The sequence below is a fragment of the Alligator sinensis genome, unplaced genomic scaffold, assembly GCF_000455745.1.
Source record: "Alligator sinensis unplaced genomic scaffold, ASM45574v1 scaffold853_1, whole genome shotgun sequence".
NCBI lineage: Eukaryota > Metazoa > Chordata > Crocodylia > Alligatoridae > Alligator > Alligator sinensis.
The window spans coordinates 2,973,826-2,992,994 of NW_005842005.1; the positions used below are offsets into that span (position 1 = coordinate 2,973,826).

General features: G+C 42.2%; 1 protein-coding gene across 1 annotated transcript in view; it reads left to right on the forward strand.

Annotated features, from left to right (window-relative positions):
• NEGR1 (neuronal growth regulator 1) overlaps positions 1-19,169 on the forward strand; it is a gene marked incomplete at its 3' end in the record, with an annotated part of 512,959 nt that overhangs the window by 487,094 nt on the left and 6,696 nt on the right. The window contains exon 5 of the mRNA XM_025201814.1: positions 13,362-13,482. Coding sequence (XP_025057599.1) covers positions 13,362-13,482 — 121 coding nt within the window. The remainder of the gene's footprint in view (positions 1-13,361; positions 13,483-19,169) is intronic.

Consider the following 19,169-nt stretch of genomic DNA (forward strand, 5'->3'; position numbering starts at 1 on the left):
GACCAGCTAAGAAGTGTATAATGAAGGCCCCAAATCAGCAAAGATGTAAAGAATATGCTTGAGTCCCTCTCTGGTCATCAGAATGTTTATTCCTCTTTAACTTCAGTCTTTCATACAAGTTCTGTTCATTTAATTAAAGGTTAATAATTAAAACACTTGCTATAAATTTATGAACTCTTCATCAGGACCTGAAAAAGAGGGAGTGCTGCTCTGAGTCACAAAAGCCATATACCAGAATTGATGGATATACCAGTAATAGCATAGTATCTTTTATTTTGTATTATTCTTTAATCTCTACATTGCCTACATTCTTTTACAATTTAAGTTAATTTTATTATTATAAATTATTGTCAACAAAAAGCCTTGTATAATTTAATTGTTAAATTTTATTATTATGTTTACCATAATGAGAATATTAACAATTCAATTAGCATTTCCTCTAGGGTATTGTTTGCAGCTATCACCCTCCTTCTCTCAGTTCAGCTCACTAAGTAAAACAGCTTTAATCTTTACTGATTTGTTATACCTCTGAGCACATGCATTTGTTTGTTGCTCACTTGTGTATTTTTTATTATGTATATAGTGAAGTCCTCTAAGCTGTGTAGAGTCTTTCAAATAAATACCTGACAGCATAGTGTAAAAAGAAATGCTTGGCCTGTTGCACAAACCAATACAGGCAGCCCTCAACTTAGAATGTTTTGAGTTACAACATTTTGCACTGACAACATTTATAAATGGACACTCTGTTTCAACGTTATGATGTCAATTTCGACTTACAACCCTTGATCCGATGCAACACCACGCCAGCAAACAAGTTCACTGCGTTGCTCATCTCTCTGAAGAACATCTGTCTAAACTTCCTTGGACACTTTCTTTAAGAAAGCAGACAAGACTCCAAATAAACCTGCAGCCAAGACTCCTGAGAAGACTCCAACCAAGAACCCTTCAAAAAGTCCAACCAAGAGCCTTTCAAAAAGTCCAGCAAAGTCACCTCAAAGAAGTCCTTCCAAATCAATATGATTGCTATTTACAATATAAATACATTAATGTAGCTATATTACTCATCTATAATTGATCGAGTACAAAATTATGGGGTATTTTTGGTGAAAATAGGGTATCGGGCCTTGGTTCAGGAACCAATTCCCCATTTATAACCTTGTTTCTTATGAAAAAATTGGTTCCGAGTTCCAACGTTTCGACTTAAGACACAGTTTTCAGGAACCAATTGTGTTGTAAGTCCGAGGACTGCCTATAGTTTAGTTCAAACTTCTAAGAGGTTGTGTGAAGAAGACAGAGATGCTAAGGTAGGGGTGAGCAAAGTACAGCCCATAGGCTGGATCCAGCCTGCCAAGCACTTTCATCTGGCCCACAGCACCACCAAGGAATTGTGCCCTGCCCAGCCCTTCCACCCAAGAGGGTGGGAGCAAGGCACCCGCGTGTACACCCCACAACATACCTTATTGCACCTCACTCCCACACTCGTGGGTGGAAGGGCCATGCCCAAACAGCAGTGACTTCCTGGTGGGATTGCTGGTGGTGCTGCCACTGCTTCAGACTTCCCCATGCCCCACTCGCTTGTTGCAGGTGGGCAGCAGGTAGGAAAGCAGTGGGAGCAGGGTGGGGATGGGGCTGCAGCTGGGCAGGAGTGAGAGCATGGGGCTGGTGGCAGCTAGGAGCCCATGCCCAAGGGAGCGGCAACAGTGCAGAGCTTGGCTTGGCAGCGTGGGTGTGAGGAAGGGTGGGAGGAGTGTGGGGACCCCCTCCCACACTTCCCCCAAGGTGCAGCAGCAGCCAGGGGTGTTTGGGGTGCTGGTGCCCAGCTCTGGACAGTGCTGCACATCGCAGAGAGGAGCACATCCCCCCGCTAGGCAGTCTGTATCACCTGTGCTCCCTGCACTCAAGCAGCAGCAGGGAAGTCCCATATGTTAGAGCTGGCTGGGGCAGGGAAGGCAGCCAGCTCGTGTGCCTGTGGCTTCCCTTTCATGCTGCTTGAGTGCAGGGAGCACCAGTGATACAAACTGCCTGGTGGGGGCTGCGCTCCTCACTGCGATATGCAGCACTGTCCAGAGCCGGGCACCAGTGCCCCAGCCTGCTGCTGCACAATATGGGGAGTGTGGCAGGGGAGGTCCCCACACCCCACAAATGCTACACACCTACACCCTGCCCCCACAACCACATATACACAACCCCCTAACATACCCTATGCCCCTGCTACACACACAATATAAAAGACTAAGAACTTATTTTTGAGTTATTATGCAATCACCTCTATATACTGTACACAAACACAGATCATGACAACAATATTTTTTATAATTAAACTTAGAATTTGTGTTTGACTTTTAGTGTATGATTTGTTTTTTTTTCCCTTGGTTCTAAGATGGCAACCTCCCCCTCCCAAATGGAGTATTTTGGGGGGCTAGGGGAGGGACTTCTGGTGGCAAAGGTCAGGGGTTATGGGTGGGACTTCCAGTCCCAAGTTGGTGACAAGGGGGTGGGGCAACTGTCAAGGGCTAGGGCTGCCCATGCAGCCCTCAAAAGCTCACCAAACCTCATTGATTTGGACTTTTTCTGTATTATAGTTCTTGTTTTACTGCACCTAGTCCTCTAAGTTTGACTTTATTGACTCATTCTTATGAGGGAGGGGGGCATTCTCATATCTTCAGTATCATCTCTGTATTTTATCAATGACCTGATTATATCAGGAATCACTTAGCAGTAACACTAAGTTAACAGGATGGTGTTCACTAACAGTTTTGAAGTCATTTTAATAACTCCTAAATAAAAACATTTTATTTGACATTAAATATTATTGAGTGTTGCTATAGTTTCAATAAATAATAATAATAATGTCAACATCTGAGCAGTTTGTTTGTCTGATACAATGTTGTTTGGCATGATGTAGGATTACTTACTGTATTTGTTTGCAGGAAATAATATTAATATCAATTAGAACATTTCTAATGGCCTCACAGGAAATCTGCCAAGAGTTTTAAAAGGTTTTAATTGCTCTTTGGATTCAGTGAAACTTAAATCATTTCCCATCAGTAATTTCAAAAGGCCAGAATCTACTTGGCTTTCATATAGGTATGAAGGGTGGGAGAGCCCACAGAGCCTCCACACTGGCTTTTTTTTCTGAGCTACATACAAATAAGGCAAGAAGGCAGGAAGAGCACAGGAGCATGGCTGTGTCCCACTTGCATGCCAGCTGACCCATGGCAAGATGGTTGAAAGCTGTAGCTCAAAAGGGATACAGTAACAAACTTATAACCTTTGCACTACTTAGAAACAGCAGAAAGCATTTGTTTTGCCCTAAAATTGGTGCTGCTTTGGGCAACCTCTGGGGTGTTGTAACTTCACATGACCCCAAGCAGGAGTTTGCCTAAATAGCTCAGTATAACCCTAATGCTTCAGGCATGAGAAGAATTGGGTCAATACACTCTGCTACTCTTACTTCTCTTATAATAACTTTACTAGAAAATCAGTCCTACTGATCTCAGTTTCCTTATCTATGAAGTAAGACAAAAGTAGAGTAGAGTGAGAAAAGGTAGAATCAATCACCCCCCTCCCTCCCCACACAAACCCCTTCAAATTGTTAGACTTGCTTTGTTACAAAGCTACACATGCACAACTCAGTAGGGAGCAAACTGCTTTGATATAAGCTAAAAAAATTTGCAAATTTTGACTTATGAGATGAAGATGTCAGCCACTGTCCAGTAAATCCAGATTATCCACATTTACACATTTCAGCATGACTGACATCAGTAAAAATATAAAATCATGAATCTCTGTTTAAGAAATAAGTCTTCGGTGACTAGCTGGAAAAACAGTGAACCATTTAATTCATATTGATACAGCTGGAGACCCAATAAATCTCTAACTTGTTTTTGTCTTTTGGTTCTCTGCTGAAACAAACGTCACCAACCAGAAGGCAGCAGGTATTTTAGAGCTGTAATTTTGTCCAGTTATTTACAGTCTTCCACACCAATGAAAGCAGCAGGAGCTAATACATTTTGGCTTGGTACATTACCAGTCAATTCACCAGAAATGTAACTGCACCACGTAAACTTACTTTTTTCTCTACTAGAGAATGGGAAAGATGTCTGTCCTTAAGGAACTACAAAAAACTGAATATAACACAGGTGGAGTATCTAGCGTCAATTTTAAAGCTGGGAGGAAAACAATCATTCCATCTTGTGCAGAATTTGGATATTACACATTTTGTTTTTATGTCAATTTGGAATGAAAACAAAAAATGTTGAAATTCCCTGTAAGACAGATACCAGGGAATAAATCATTCAGAAAAATCAAAGCATTTTATCTCAGTGCTTTAAAAACAGAATTCTTTCTTTTCTTTGCACTTTCACATCTGCCTGATTCATAAGGACTAATGCTGGCCAACTGGTGTGTGCTAGCATTAAGGCTTTTTATTAAAATTTAAAGATAATTTAAGCTTAAATGGCTGTAAATGAATAAGAAAAAGATGATTCCTCTTCTCTGGACAGAAAAACTAACACATCATTTGCTCATATTGCAGAGATAGCAAAGGTACCCAGCAATGTGGAAAGTATGGTTTGCATCAGGGGAAGTAGTTTTTGAGCTATTAGACTATGTCTCCTTGGTAAACTCACTATGCCTGGCACACACAGACATCTTCCACTATTCCTCTGAATCCAGAAGCCGTGTAGCCATTAGGGGTGTGCAAAACAGGCCATATTTGATTTGGATTTGGCCCGAATCAGGGAAAGTGATTTGATTTGTTGATTCAGATCACTGTCCCCAATTCAATTCAGCCAAATCCAAATCTGAAGATTAGATGCCAAATAAGCGATTTGGCCATAGACACAGCTTCAAATTTTTTTTCTACATACCTCAAGGTACTAGGCACAGCTCATGAACACTGTGGTGCTGGAGTGGATGGAGCATCCCACAGGAGCATGGTGGGGCCCCCCACATGCTCAGCAGCAAACCCAGAAGTGGACCAGAAGTACTTCTGATCCACTTCCAGGTCCACTGGGGAGCACACGGCAGGGGTCCCCTGGTGCCCTTCCAGCTCGGTGAGTGGCCCTGGGGGGACCCTAATCCCCCCCCAGACCCAGGAGGCACCAGTCACCACACCAGGGAAATGTGGGGAGGCCCCCTACATGCCCCCCAGTGGACCCAGAATTGGACCAGAAGTGCTTCTGGATGCTCCATCTGCTCCAGCATCTCATCATTCACGATCTAGCTGGTACCTTGAGGTATATAGAAAAACATTTAAAGCTGTGTCTTTGTCTGAATCTCCAAATCTTTCCAAATTGATTCAGAGGGTTCCAATTCAATTCAAAGAGACTAAAAGGTCTCCTGATTAGATTTGGATTCAGAGATTCAGCCACTGAATCAGGCCGAATCTCCACCGAATCAAATCAGGGACTGAAGCTGCACACAGCCCTAATACCCATGTCCACGTAGTGATTCAGATGAGCTAATTAGTAGGGCTGTGTGAAGCTTTGGTCCCTGATTCGATTTGGTGGAGATTCGGTCCAATTTGTTGGCCAAATCTCCAAATCTGAATTGAATCAGAGGACCTTTTAATCTCCAAATTGAATTGGAACCCTCAGAATCAATTCAGAGAGATTTGGAAAGATTGGGAGATTTGGACATAGAGGCAGCTTTAAATGTTTTTTCTACATGCCTCTAGGTACCAGGTGCAGCTCATGAATGCTGCAATACTGGGGCTCATGGAGCGTCCCATAGGAGTACAGGGGGCTCCCCAGTGTGCTTGGCAGCAGACCCGGAAGTGGACAAGAAGCACTTCCAGTGAACTACCAGGTCTGCCAGGGAACACATTTGGGGGGGGGGGCCCTTGTGCCTCCTCCCAGCTTCACGACTGGTGCCTCCTGGGTCTGGGGGGGGGCACCTCGGCCTCCCCCCATGGCTGATTGCCTACACACACACACACACACACACACACACACACACACTCCCACTCCTGTGGGATGCTCCATGCACCCCAGCATTGCAGCATTCACAAGTTGCATTGGTACCTCAAGGTATGTAGAAAAAACATTTAAAGCTGTGTACGTGTCCAAACCTCTGATTCTCCGAATCAGAATCAAATCTTCAGATTCAGCCAAATTGAATCAAGGACAGTGATCCGAATCAACAAATTGAATCACTGTCCCCGATTCAGGCTGAATCCGAATCGAATAGGGCCTGCTTCGCACATCCCTGCTAATTAGCAATGGTGAATGACTGTTTCAGTTAATCCAGCCCCATGTTAATTAATCTACCTGTAATGCCACACAGACTTATTTACCTTGCTTCTGATTTAGTGGGGAAGCTATGTGGAGCTACCTGCTTCTTTTGTCAGGACTGCTCCTAGGCAAGGTAAGTTTATCAGATAGCTATGATGGGGAACCATAGAACGAGCTAGTTTTGAGATTCTTTCTCTGTGGTCTGAACATGGATACTTTTCTAGAATAAGAAAAATCTTCATTTGTCTCATATCCTTTTGCCTGCCTTTCATGTATTTTGCCTCTACCAGACTGTCATGATCTCATCTCTAATACATAATTTTGAGAGAGGTTCTTTTTCCTCAGTGTTATGTGCCCTGACTAGAGTTATTCCTATTGCTTGATTGACTGATTTCTTACTTAATTTGGATGATTGATTCCACACATGATCTGCAACCGTTCTGGTAAATTCCCAAGAGGCTACGACTATTTTACTTAGAGCTTGTTCCTTATTTGACAAAAATGCTTCTTTTGTTACTATAGAGCTTCAGGGAATCATCTTTTTATGCAGGAAGTTCAGAGTGCCATGTCATTAATCTGTCTTATATGGACCAATAAATAAAGCCTCATAACATCATTGTGTAATAAGTAAATCCTGTACCTAAAATGACAGTGGAGAAACCGAGGTAGGAAGATCTTGAATGGTATAAATGAGCTCATGTAGAAAGCAGATGGAAAAACAGGGGATATTGATTAGTGCTCCTATTTCCAATGTAAACATAATAATCAGATGTTCCTTCCTTCCCCATGGACAGATAAACACTGACCAACATTAGGATGGTATCCAAAATGAAGACCTTGCATACATACGCAGTTCTGCCATTTGGTCCCCTCCTGGTATCTCAATTATCCTCCAGTGTTCTCAGATATGGATTGCATCTGCTTACTGGTGCCTCATACAACAAATTCTGTATGCAGGAGTTATACATGACATTTTAAATGCCCCCCTCCACCCAGGTCATTGGTGCATGCTATGATTATTCTGACAATTTTTCATGTGTAATATTATCAGGTCTGACTTGGGCATTGGGAGAAAAACATTATGACTACTATCTCTATGACTGTTGTCTCTGAAAAGATAGGTCTTGACTAAGCTCTATAGCTGCCAAGTAGTAGTGGCTTCATAGCTAGCACCTGCAGATGTTGAAATTTTGCATCAAGAACCCTTAATTATCTTTAGCTCAAAACGGCATTGAACAACAAAAGGAAATAATCGTACTGAGTAAATAAGAAAAATGCTCCTATCTTATGAGCACCTAAGTGAACAGGTATTAGATGCGTCCAATAGACACTGTTAATCCTGTCCCAGGTAGTTCTGTAGTGCCCCCATCATTCTTAATTTTTTAACCCAAAGTTAGAGATCACTAGTACAGTGAATAATATAAGTGTTGAACAGAGGAAAGCTGGAAAGAGCTTCTAGGTTCCCAAAGGCTCCGATGGTTTCCAGGGCTGTCAAGTTTCTGTCATAGAGTGGCTAACCTCAAAATCTTGGGAGTCCCAGGTGCAAATAGGGCTTAGCCCCTAGCTGGTCAGGAGAGAGTTTTTCAGCTCTGGATGTTCTGACTCAACAACTCTCAGGGCTTCCAGGCTCCCTGCTGTAGCTGAAAGTACTGAGGGTTTTTCCCAAGGTCTCTTGCTCAAAGACAGTCCCACATGGCGCACACTGCAACACCCCCCACCCCTGCCTAGAGAACTCTGAGGATTTAGAGTCCTCAACCAGCTGGCTCCCTGGGCTACCTTACTTCCAGAAGAGTTCTGGAAAGCATTCTCTCCTGGGCCAACCAGGAAAGGCGAACCTAGATATACCTTTTTCTCTTATCAAGACTACCAAGAGTTTAATCACTGATGCCTACAAAAGAGGTTGAGGTGCACCTAGGTCAACTATAAACAAAAGGATTATGGCCTCATGCAGATAGCAGGCACCATATTAACATCCTAGCAATGAGCTTGCAGCTTACAGGACAAGTCTTTCCCATTACTTCTGAAGGGAAGAACAGTTCAAATCCTGATCAAGGCGTTACATAAAGAAGCAGGGGGTACAAGATTAAGACTTCTGTGTCATGAAATTTTCCTGTCCTGGGAGTGGTGTGTTGTAATTTAAGTACATTTTATGTTTGTCATCTCCCTGCAGAAGCCAAAGATTTAACAGAACATCTGAGCAGGGAAGCCTTCAGTTCACACAGCGCCTATAATAGTCAATTCTGATCCAAGTCTTTAACAAGTATTTGTCTTGAGGAGGAGGAGGAGGAGAAGAAGGTGTTCCTCATGTTGATGTGCTTGCTATCAAATATATGGCACCATGCCCTTTCTATGAGTTTGGGGAGGAACACGTGCAAGATCAATAAATGATTGATGCCTTTCTAATTCAGCAGTTTTCTCAGCTGATACATGTCTTTCCTCTTATTTGTAATGATTCCCAGAGTCATGGGGAAGATCAGATGCAACAGGGCTCAAATAACCCAAAAAGATATGGCATGGCTTTGCAAATTCTGGTTTTCAAATCTTGTGCACCAGCTACCTAATACAGTTGCCTCATTCAGGCAGTAGACATAGGCCACATATAGACCTTCAGGTTCTCCTTGATAAAGTTGCTGTTGTCCCAGGAGAAAACACAAGTATACAGATGTTCAGGATTTTTCTCCTAGAGCAAAAATAGCCACTCCAGGAGAGAACCCAGGAACAACAGGGTTAAATTACTCCTGGGAGAGCAAATGTCTGGACACATTCTGTTCTGAGTGGGGTTGTAGTATAGTCCTTCCAGGTGCCTTGTCCCACCCCTTCACCCAGGAGACATGGTTGCTCACTGAACTCTACTGCTCCAGCCAAGCAGGAAGCGAAATATGCCCCCTTCAGAATTCCCACCCCCTGCTGGAGGGAGCCACAGGTTGAAACCTCCCAAGGGTAGCATCTGGATGAAATATCTCAAGAGAAGTTGTTCGGTGGAGTTTCAGTGTAAGATGTCCTCTGCTCTGAGACTATAAAGAACAGAGTGTGAGCTTGTTTTCTCATACTGAGCTGCTGGGAAAAACTGTGACCTGAGGCAGTCCACATTCCATTTGTTCTCTGCTACTTGTTAATTTTAAAGCATATGAGTCTATCTTTAAGTTTAATTAATTAAGGTTCATTTAGTAATCTCAGTTTGCAGTCTATTAATTCAAGGTATCTTCATTTTCTCCCATCAAGCAGTTAATAGATTTCTGAAAAACTACCTCGTGTATCCTCCAGTACATTCAGGGAACTTAAATTTAGTTCTTTCAGTGTTGATGTATCTAACATTAGAACTGCCATCTTGCTTACTCCATCATTTATCAGTGAAGGTAGCCTTTTTACTGACAATCACTTCAATTCAACTTGCTATCCATGTGTGAATACTTGAAGAAGGAAAAACTAAAGTAACTAGGCAAGCAAAAGAAAAGCTCTCATGTCATCCAATATACATGGTATTTCATTCAGGCGGAGTAACAATACAACTTCATCCCAAATTTATTTCAGAAGTGGCCCTGGACTTTCATATCACTAATTACACACTTGCATGTGTTGTTTCTCAAGATATCATTCATTTCAGAGTGAAGCATACCTTCATATGTGGATGTTAAGAAAGCTATCTTATACCATTTGAGTTGAATAAGATGCTTCACAGATCCCCTAGGCTATTGTGTCTTTTGGAAGCAGAGCCAAAAAACAGACCAGTTTCCACTCAGATTATCAAAGTGGATTGTAGATTGTATAAAATGGTTTGTATCAGAACAGCATGTAATATTAAATTTAATCTCTTGGCTCATGTGAGTGTTCATTTAACCAAGGCTCTGACTGCCTCGATACTATGTCTCAGGAGGGTTGCGGTGCTTGAGATCTGCAGAACAGTAACATGATCCTTTTATCTTTACCAGTGGCAGGATGAAGAGCAGGGCCTAAGAGGGAGCAGTTCTATCATTATTATTTAGTTGAATACACGTACAGATGCCAGAAAGGGTATGACAGTGCATAGATTACATAGATGTTCCCTGTGTGTATATATATATATATATTCTCCCTCTAAAGCATCTGCTAGAGTCACTATCTGAGAAATTGGTGATTGTCTGACTCAGTATGGCACTTATGAGGAAAGAGAAACAATTCCCTACCTTATGGTAGTTGTGGTTCTGCAAGAGGTTCTCTACTTCTGGATCTATGAGCCACCCTCCTTCCCCGCAGCTCAGAAACTTTTCATTTAATTGTGCACAGCAAAAGAACTGAACAGCTGTAAGTTCTGCTCCTTATACCCTTGGGGAGGGGAGGACAAAGGCTCCCCTTAAAATGTAACTTTCCTTTATGCTTTTACTAAACATAGGGCTGCGTGCTTATATTGCTAGAATCTGATTCTTGGCTTCCTTTGACACCCAGACTCCAATTTGATATTAAATTGGATGGGATATCACAGGTTTCTGTAATGATAACTTGATATATAGAAGCATAGAGAGATTATGTCCAAGGTTGAACCAGAAGTTAGTGGCTGAGTTAACAGTTTTCCTCTTTTACTCTGTATTTGAATCTGATAATGCTCTCAAACTGCAATATGTCTAACTGCTGCTGAAATGCAAAGTTTTCAGATAATATAATTGCACTGATTCATATATTATTATGTCACTGGAAAGACTCCCATTGGCTTCAAAGGTACCTGGATTGTGCCCTCCTTTGGGAATAATTCTTACCAGATAAAGTGCAGGTTTTGTGCATCTTTTCTGCCTATAAGTTAGGAGACTTCATGTTAACACTTGCTTTATGGTTATTCCATTACAATACATCATAATTTTACCTCATGTACTTTTAAAGGAATTCATGTATTCATATTTGTACTGAGCTATGTCCCTACTGGCACATAAATAGCATAACAAAACTGACCTGCCTGCATAAAGAACTTTGTTATGAATCTCCTGTTTAATATAACTGTTGCTTCTTCAGCAGTAGTTGGCTATCGTAAAAGATTATGGCCTCTTAACATGACAAGCAGAAGGATGAGTGTGATTATGAAAGAAACAGAATGAGAGAGAGTCAGCATTTTGTGTATATAAGCACCTTAGAGCAACAATCTGGAAAATTGCTTCAAAAAATTAATGGGTTTTTATTTATAAGTTGTGTGGTTTTGTTTTTATAGCATTTTATGATGCACATAATTTATGTTTAAAAATAGAAGATACAGAACAAATTCCAGGAAGAGCGCAATTGCTTATTTGTTCAGGTTTTCCTTTTGTTAACCTTCTTCCTATGCAATTCAGCAAGTTTTTTATTTTTTACCTTAATACTGGATTTCCCTTGTAAATGGGGGATTGACTCTTACTTTTATTTTTCTGCTGCTGTAAATTTAAAATACTGTACTATTCTTTTAAATGTCTTGTTGTGGGAAAAAAAATGATGTGAAAGAGGCAAAGTAAATTGGGATGCAATAGCAGCAGTGGAAAATATTGGGGAATGTCAGGCTTATTATATGTTTAAAATAGTTGTGAAAGGGAATTTATCCTTTAGTACCAATAAAAGTCACCCAGAGCCTAAGTGACCCATCAAACTAGCATGGTTAAGGCATGCTGCTTTCTAAAGCCCATGGCACACAAGGGTGTGATGTGCTTAGTATTGGACTTTTTCACCTTTGACTTCCCAGCACAAATGACCAGAACCCCAACTACAGCTGGTCAAGAGGGGGCATCCTTTTGGGCAAGTTCAACTTGATTTTCACACTTGTGCTTGTGAAGCTGTCATAAAATGCCTTAACTATGCTGCCATCATGCCCCCTAGCGTATACAGTATACCTTACTTGGAATCCTGCATTCATTACACCAACAATTCAGGAAAGTCAGTGGGTATCTTTCTTCATAGGATGTAGGACCTTGCACTGCATGCATTTTCTAGGTTTCAAAAGGTTTTGGATCAGACCCTTACAGAACAGTCTACAACTACCCCTGTGCTACCCCCACTTGGTGTCATCTACTAGTTGTAGATATGCTAAAGGGTAGGGCTAGGATTCTGAGTGACCTATACAAATTGGAGGATTGGACCAAAAGAAAGCTAATGCAGTTCAACAAAGACAAATGCAAAGTCCTGTGCTTAGGATGGAGCAATCCCATGTACCAGTACAGGCTGGGAACTGACTGGCTAAGCAGCAGCTCTGCAGAAAAGAACCTGGGGGTTACAGTGGACAGTAAGCTGAACGTGAGCCAGCAGTGTGCCCTTGTTGCATAGAATGCCAACGGCATACTGGGCTGAATTAGTAGAAGCGTTGCCAGCAGATCAAGGGAAGTGATTATTCTCCTCTATTCACCACTAGTGAGGCTACATCTGGAGTACTATGTTTCGTTTAGCTGCCCCCCCCCCCTCCTCCCCTTTACAGAAAGGATGTGGATAAATTGGAGAGTCCAGCAGAAGGCAATGAAAATGGTTAGGGGATTAGGGTACATGATTCATGAGGTGAGGATGGGGGAACTGGGCTTATTTAGTATGGAGAAGAAAAGACTGAGAGGGGGCTTAGTAGCAGCCTTCAAATACCTGAAGGGGAGTTCCAGAGAGAATGGAGCTGGACTGTTCTCAGTGGTGGCAGATGGCAGAACAAGGAGCAATATTCTCAAGTTCCAGCAAAGGAAGCTTAGGTTAGATATTAGGAGACATTTTCTCACTAAGAGGGTAGTAAAACACTGGAACAGGTTATCCAGAGATATGGTGGAATCTCCATCCTTGGAGGTTTTTAAGACCCAGGCAGCCTTGGTTGGGATGATCTGATTTGGGATGGTGCTGCTTTGAGCAGGGGGTTGGACTAGATGACCACCTGAGGTCCCTTCCAACCCTAATTTTCTATGATTCTATGATTCTGTATTCAACCTGGAATGGATGCATATTTGTTCATATCAGAGGATTTTATTTTTGATACCTGAGACACACAACAAAATAATGACTTTGTATTTGCTCTCAAGGGTAGCTTTTACAGGGACCAATTTGTGGGTGTGGTTGACTGAAGGAAAATGTAGCATATCCAGCTTCGAAAGTAACTTCAAACTTGCTGTAAAATAATAGTACAGGAAATATTTTCTTCAAATTTTTCTTTACAATCCTTTTTTTCAGTTGCACCCACAATTCAGGAACTTAAATCAAGTGGTGTGATGCTTGGAGGTAATGGATTGATAAGATGTGAAGGTGCGGGAGTTCCTACTCCAGTCTTTGAGTGGTACAAAGGAGAGAGAAAGTAAGTAACCTGTATGTCTATATTTATGTATAAACACTGATACATCTCTACTGTTTTTTCTGAATGTTATAATGATTGTAGTAGAAGGGGCTTCAGTAGTTTCTTACAGTATTAATGTTCAGTTGATTTAGGATAATTTCAATGAAGAAACAAAGTACAGAATGGGAATAGTACCTCAAATCACTTCAATTATTGTATAAAGAAGTGTTTAGATAAGATATTAAATGCATTTTTATCCAGCTATGGTTATCACCACCTACCTGGTTTTAGATTGGGGACCTGTAGTTTGATTCTTTGACCCAGTTTCTGAAATCTTTCTGAATTTTTCCAAAGGCACCATCCCCACAGACAACCAAATCAGCTGTCTTAGAACACAGGGCACATCTACATGTCACCGTACAGCACTGTGTCTTAGTACTTCCTTTTGCAGCACGCGGTTACATTTTGCCACTATATCATCGTAGTGGTACGCTATACCCAAGGAGCACGCTGTTATGGTGACGTAGCTAGTGGTCACATGTAGACGCATGTGATTGCCATGTTGCCATAGCATGATTATTGGATTCTCCCTACTAAATGCAGTGAAGAAACCAAATCATCAATCAAAAAAAAAAAAAAGCACTTAAAGGATCCCATCGTTATAGGGATCCCAAGAGAATTGCTCCACCATGCTCAAACAGTTGAAGTGAAAGAACTATGAAGACAAAAAGTTTAGCCTTCGTTAAAAATCCATGTTGGACAAGGGACTGAAAGCAGCTCTCCTAGCAACCAGGAAAACCATCAAGAAAGTCTTTGCCAGCACCCGGCTGCTCAAGAATAGTGAGAGGGGAGAGCTCAGCTTTCACTTCAGCAACAGGAAGGGAAAGGGAGAGTATTCTGTTCCCAGCATTCTGATAACAGCCAAGAGGAAAAATGTTAGATGCAAGTTTCTCCTAGCTTGAACCTAGTAGGATCAGAGTCAATATAAGTTAGATGTAATATGCACCATATCAGAGTAGGTTTAGCTGCAGGAATGACTATTTATAGCTAGGGACAGAAATTACACATGAACCAGTAAAAGTGATTGGAAACCAGTTCAAATCTGTAACACAGCAAAAGTTCAGTGCACATAAACTGCTTTCAAAATGACCGTAACCAGTCTAAGATAATCCTGGATGGATGTAGTATCAGACTTAACTGATTTAGGTTAAATTGGTTTATTGAACTTCTGTCCCAGATCCTCTCTAGATTCAAGTTAACTCACAGTCCCCCAGCGCCCCAGGATCTTTTCCACCTCCCTTGCAAACCTCCTCCACTTGCATGGTGGGCAGGCTAGCCTTGGCCCAAGCTGTCTGCTTCCGCCAAGCAGGAAGGCATGCTCTAGTGCCCCCCAACTATGGGCCTGTGCCACAGCAGCCATGTGGCTGCATTTCCAGAATCAAAACTAAACGTCTGTTCACTTGATTATCATTCAATCTAAGCAGCTTCGACCAACCTGCAAAGATTGGATCAACTGAACTTCCGGCTTTTTGACTGTCTGTACTTAGTCTATATGCATTCATCAGTATGGCATAAGAGCAATATTTGTAAGTTGTATAAAGAATTCTATAGTTGTGTATATAATATTATTTGCCATATAAGTAATTTAAAAAAATCATTGAGAGGTTTGGCCCAGTGTTCAGGATGCTAGACATGGGCTTATGTCCCTGTTTAATCTTATTGTCCTGCTGTACTACAAGATTTTGTAATATGAATACGTCATTTAACATAATTTCCCAACTTTAAACTAGTGTTGGCATTGCCCTTCCTCAAAAGCTGTCATGAGAACAAATACATGAAAGCTGCTGAGGTACTAAGATATTGCAGTAACAGGGGGCATGCAAGTAAGTACCTTAGGTAGAAAAATATAGTGAACATTTTCACAAAAAAGACAAGCGTTTACTATCTTGACAATTTTATCTTGGGGGAGGGAAGCTGTCTCTTCAACCTAAAAGCTTTGTACCTATAAAATTTAAGTTCTACTTTTTGTGGCCTGAGGAACAGATCCTCAGCTAAAATAAATTTTAATAGCACATAACACCAGCTGAGAATATGGGCCAAAGTGGACTTTTTCCTCTCAGTTTGGACACTAAAAATCAATAATGTGTTTCATTTTTGTTTATAGTCACTTTTTACTGTCTGGCCTTTAGTTCTAGGTAGTTTGAGCATCCTTCCCTGCACAGGCTTCTTTATTTGTTTGAAAGCAAGCTCTCTTCTTTGGATTTAAGTATTGGCATAAATGCAAGTTCATGGTATTCCTTTAAAGCATATGCACACTTCCAACTCAGCTTTTGGAATTTCCTGACTTTGGAAAGCTTGATTTCTTAGGCTTAGCATTCCATTAATGCTGGCATTTGTCAAACAATATTAATAATCATTCTTCACACAAAACAATTTGTCAGCTCATTTCTCACTGGCCAGCAGCTCCCCACGTTAGCTGTTCCTTTTCCAGCATAACTTCACATACTAGTTGTGGCTATAACAGTTTTGCCCTTGAAGTGATGTAACTGATGCTCAGTACTTATGATAACAGAACAGTATTTTTTTCTGGAGTTAACTGCCAACATTCTGCTCCAAAAGGCCTATACTTCTTCTCTCACCTGTATTACACCAAGAAAAAACCTTCAGTTTCTCATGAGAAGTTTGTTTTACACACAGTGGGCACATCTGCACAAGATGCTTAATGTGCAGCAGCCTAATAACACTGCAGAATAGCTTGTTGGGCAAAAACCATGCTAATAAGCTACTGCGCAGTGTTCTTATGCTACCATGCAGCAACTGTCACAAAAAACCTGTGCACCAGCGCTACTGCGCAGTAAATGTAGGTACTGCACATTCAGGTAGTACTTCATTAAGGAAGTACTAAACTAAATGCACATTAACTATGGTGCATTAGTGAATGTGCAGACACACCCACAGTGTTGTAGCTCTTCTTGTAATGACTATTACACAGTTCTGGATCAAACTGAACTGCTCTTATTTAGTGTAAATGATATTCAATAAATGCACAGATTTGACCGATTCCCTTTTCCATATATAAGCATAATGACAGCAGTGAGACTCAATAGGCAGTGCATTTCAGGACAGTAGAGGCACTGCCTCCTGCTTCCAATTCATCTGAGGCTTTCTTTGTTCATCTAGGTATGCACTATCCCACTGCAACTAATTGCTTAAGTAGCTGCTGGTACATGCTTGTGTTAATTCTAATAATACACCGTTTTTGTAAAACTATTATTTATAGACACCCTACTAACATTGTATCCAATACTTCCTCTGAAAGAATCCCTTCTGAAAGAGGAAAAAATTGTACAATACCATGCTCATAAAACTAGTTCACTACTGAAATGCCAAAGTGAGAAGTTTCAACTTTCAGTGACCTTTCAAGACACATTCATTCAGAGCAGTTTACGGGGGTGGGCAAAATACAGCCCATAGGCTGGATCCGGCTGCCAACTGACTGGATCCCGCCTGTGGGAGATGGGCACCAATTGATTCCATCTGACTTGGAGCTGCCCCACGGCTATTCGCATGGGGCTAAGCCTAGCCTCAGGCAACCCACACTGCGCTCCACCTTACACCTGCCAGTGTAGCCCCAGCCAGCACGCACAGTTTCCAGTGGGGCTAATAGTGTGGCTGCAGCCTCCGGGGTGCTGCTCCACTCCCCTTACATCCAGCGGCTCTTCCTGCTGCACCACTCGTGGCTGGGAGGAAGTTCCCAGCTGTCTTCCACCCACTCCACTGCACTAGGCAGGTGGAGTGGGTAGAAGACAGCAAGGAACTGGAGCCAGATACCTGCACATTGGGGCTGAAGCTTCCTGCCAGCCAAGGAAGGAAGGAGAAGGAGCAGGAGGAGGATCCAAGGGGAGCAGAGAGGCACCCAGGCAGCTGCAGTTTCACTGGAAGCAAGCCCACCAGAAGCTGTACATGCTGGCTGGGGCCGGGCGAGCAGGGACAGCTGTGGACCACACTGCCTGGGTGAGCTCTACAGCACATGCCTCCTGCCCCTCCTCCCTCCCCTCATCCCTGGCCCCACTCCTGGGACCTAGCACTCAGGCAGTTCCCCCTCACACACACACATGTGCGCTCACACACACACACACACACACACACACACACACACATACATGCACCCCTCACACCAACTTACCCACACAGCACCCCCTGCCAACGGCCTCCCTACAACACTGCCCCATGATGCTAGCCTCACCTGCCCATCTTACTCCTGAACCACCTACTCACTCCCTGTCCACCCATGGCCCCATCCCACGTAGGGAGATTTGTTGAGTTATTGCAGCTGGGTTTGTGAAGGGGGATGGTGCTGACCCTGCCTACAACAACTTGTCAAAACTCCCTATGTGGATTATACTATAGGCATCACTGAAGTCATATGCTAAGAAGTTTAGGGCCCAAATAACTTCCTACTAAAGTTATTAGAAAGACTCCCATTCTTCAATGGCACCTAAATTAGAGACTGGCACCTACATTAGTGGTGGGTTAATCTTTGAAACATTGAAATGTTGAGGTAGTTTGAATAAGGACTCAGGATTTTGGATCTCTCTGAAATAATGGGGCCTGCTGTGTCTGCTGACTATATTTATTCACTTTGATCTAAACAACAACATAATATACCTTTCCAGGTGAAGGAGCCCTGCTAGCCATTCAAAACAGTAATTAAATATATAAATAAATAAATAAATAAAAAGTCAGTAACCCACCTGTTGCCCTGGGGGGTCAGGCTCAGGATCTCAATATTGTGCTGTTAGACAGGGTGTGACAAAATTGTACATATACAAAACACACACAAATCAATTAGGTGCATACGCACACACACACACACACACTACCAGCTCAGGCACATACAAACCAGCACATGCATACCTATCACCAATTCAAGCACATACACTATACACCCCAAAAGTTAGACACAGATCACTAATTCATATATCATGCACACAATGCCATACATATATATATATATACACACACTCACACACACACACACTTGCACTAGAAACTCAGATACACACACGTTCAAAATAACTAGCTTAGGTTCATGCACACCTATAACCAGTTTAAGCCCATACATGCTACACACACCAAATTTAGACGGAATGAGTTACCAGTTACCAACACGTGCATATCCAATACACATATGTGGATTACTAATTCATATATCACACACGCACAATGATATCTATATATGTATATATACGTGTATTCACTAATTCACACACTTACCACCTACCTGCACATACACACAGGTGAGTTCCTAAGTTGGGTGTTGTGATATGTATGTATGTAGGCATGTATGTATGTGCTTGGTGTACTTGGGACACCTGGGGAAAGGTTAAGGTAAGAAAGTAGAAGTGTAGGGAGTGAAAGTTACCAGGACCAGGATTAGAACCGGTAGACGACAGGGGTCTGGGCTGAAGAACTGAGGCTCGGGGGTAACTTTAGGTTAATTGATCATAATTGATTGAAGACAATGCCCAAAGCCTACATAACAGGGGAGCGATGCCAGCACAGAGACTGGGACTGGAGCCAGAGCTATGGGGAAGCTGAAAAGGTAGGTGGGGAGAGGGAAAATGGAACTAAGGGAAAGTGTGGGTGTTAAAGAGGGGCTCTGGGTGTGGGGAGCCAGAGGATGGCTCCGGGGCAGCTAGAGAAGT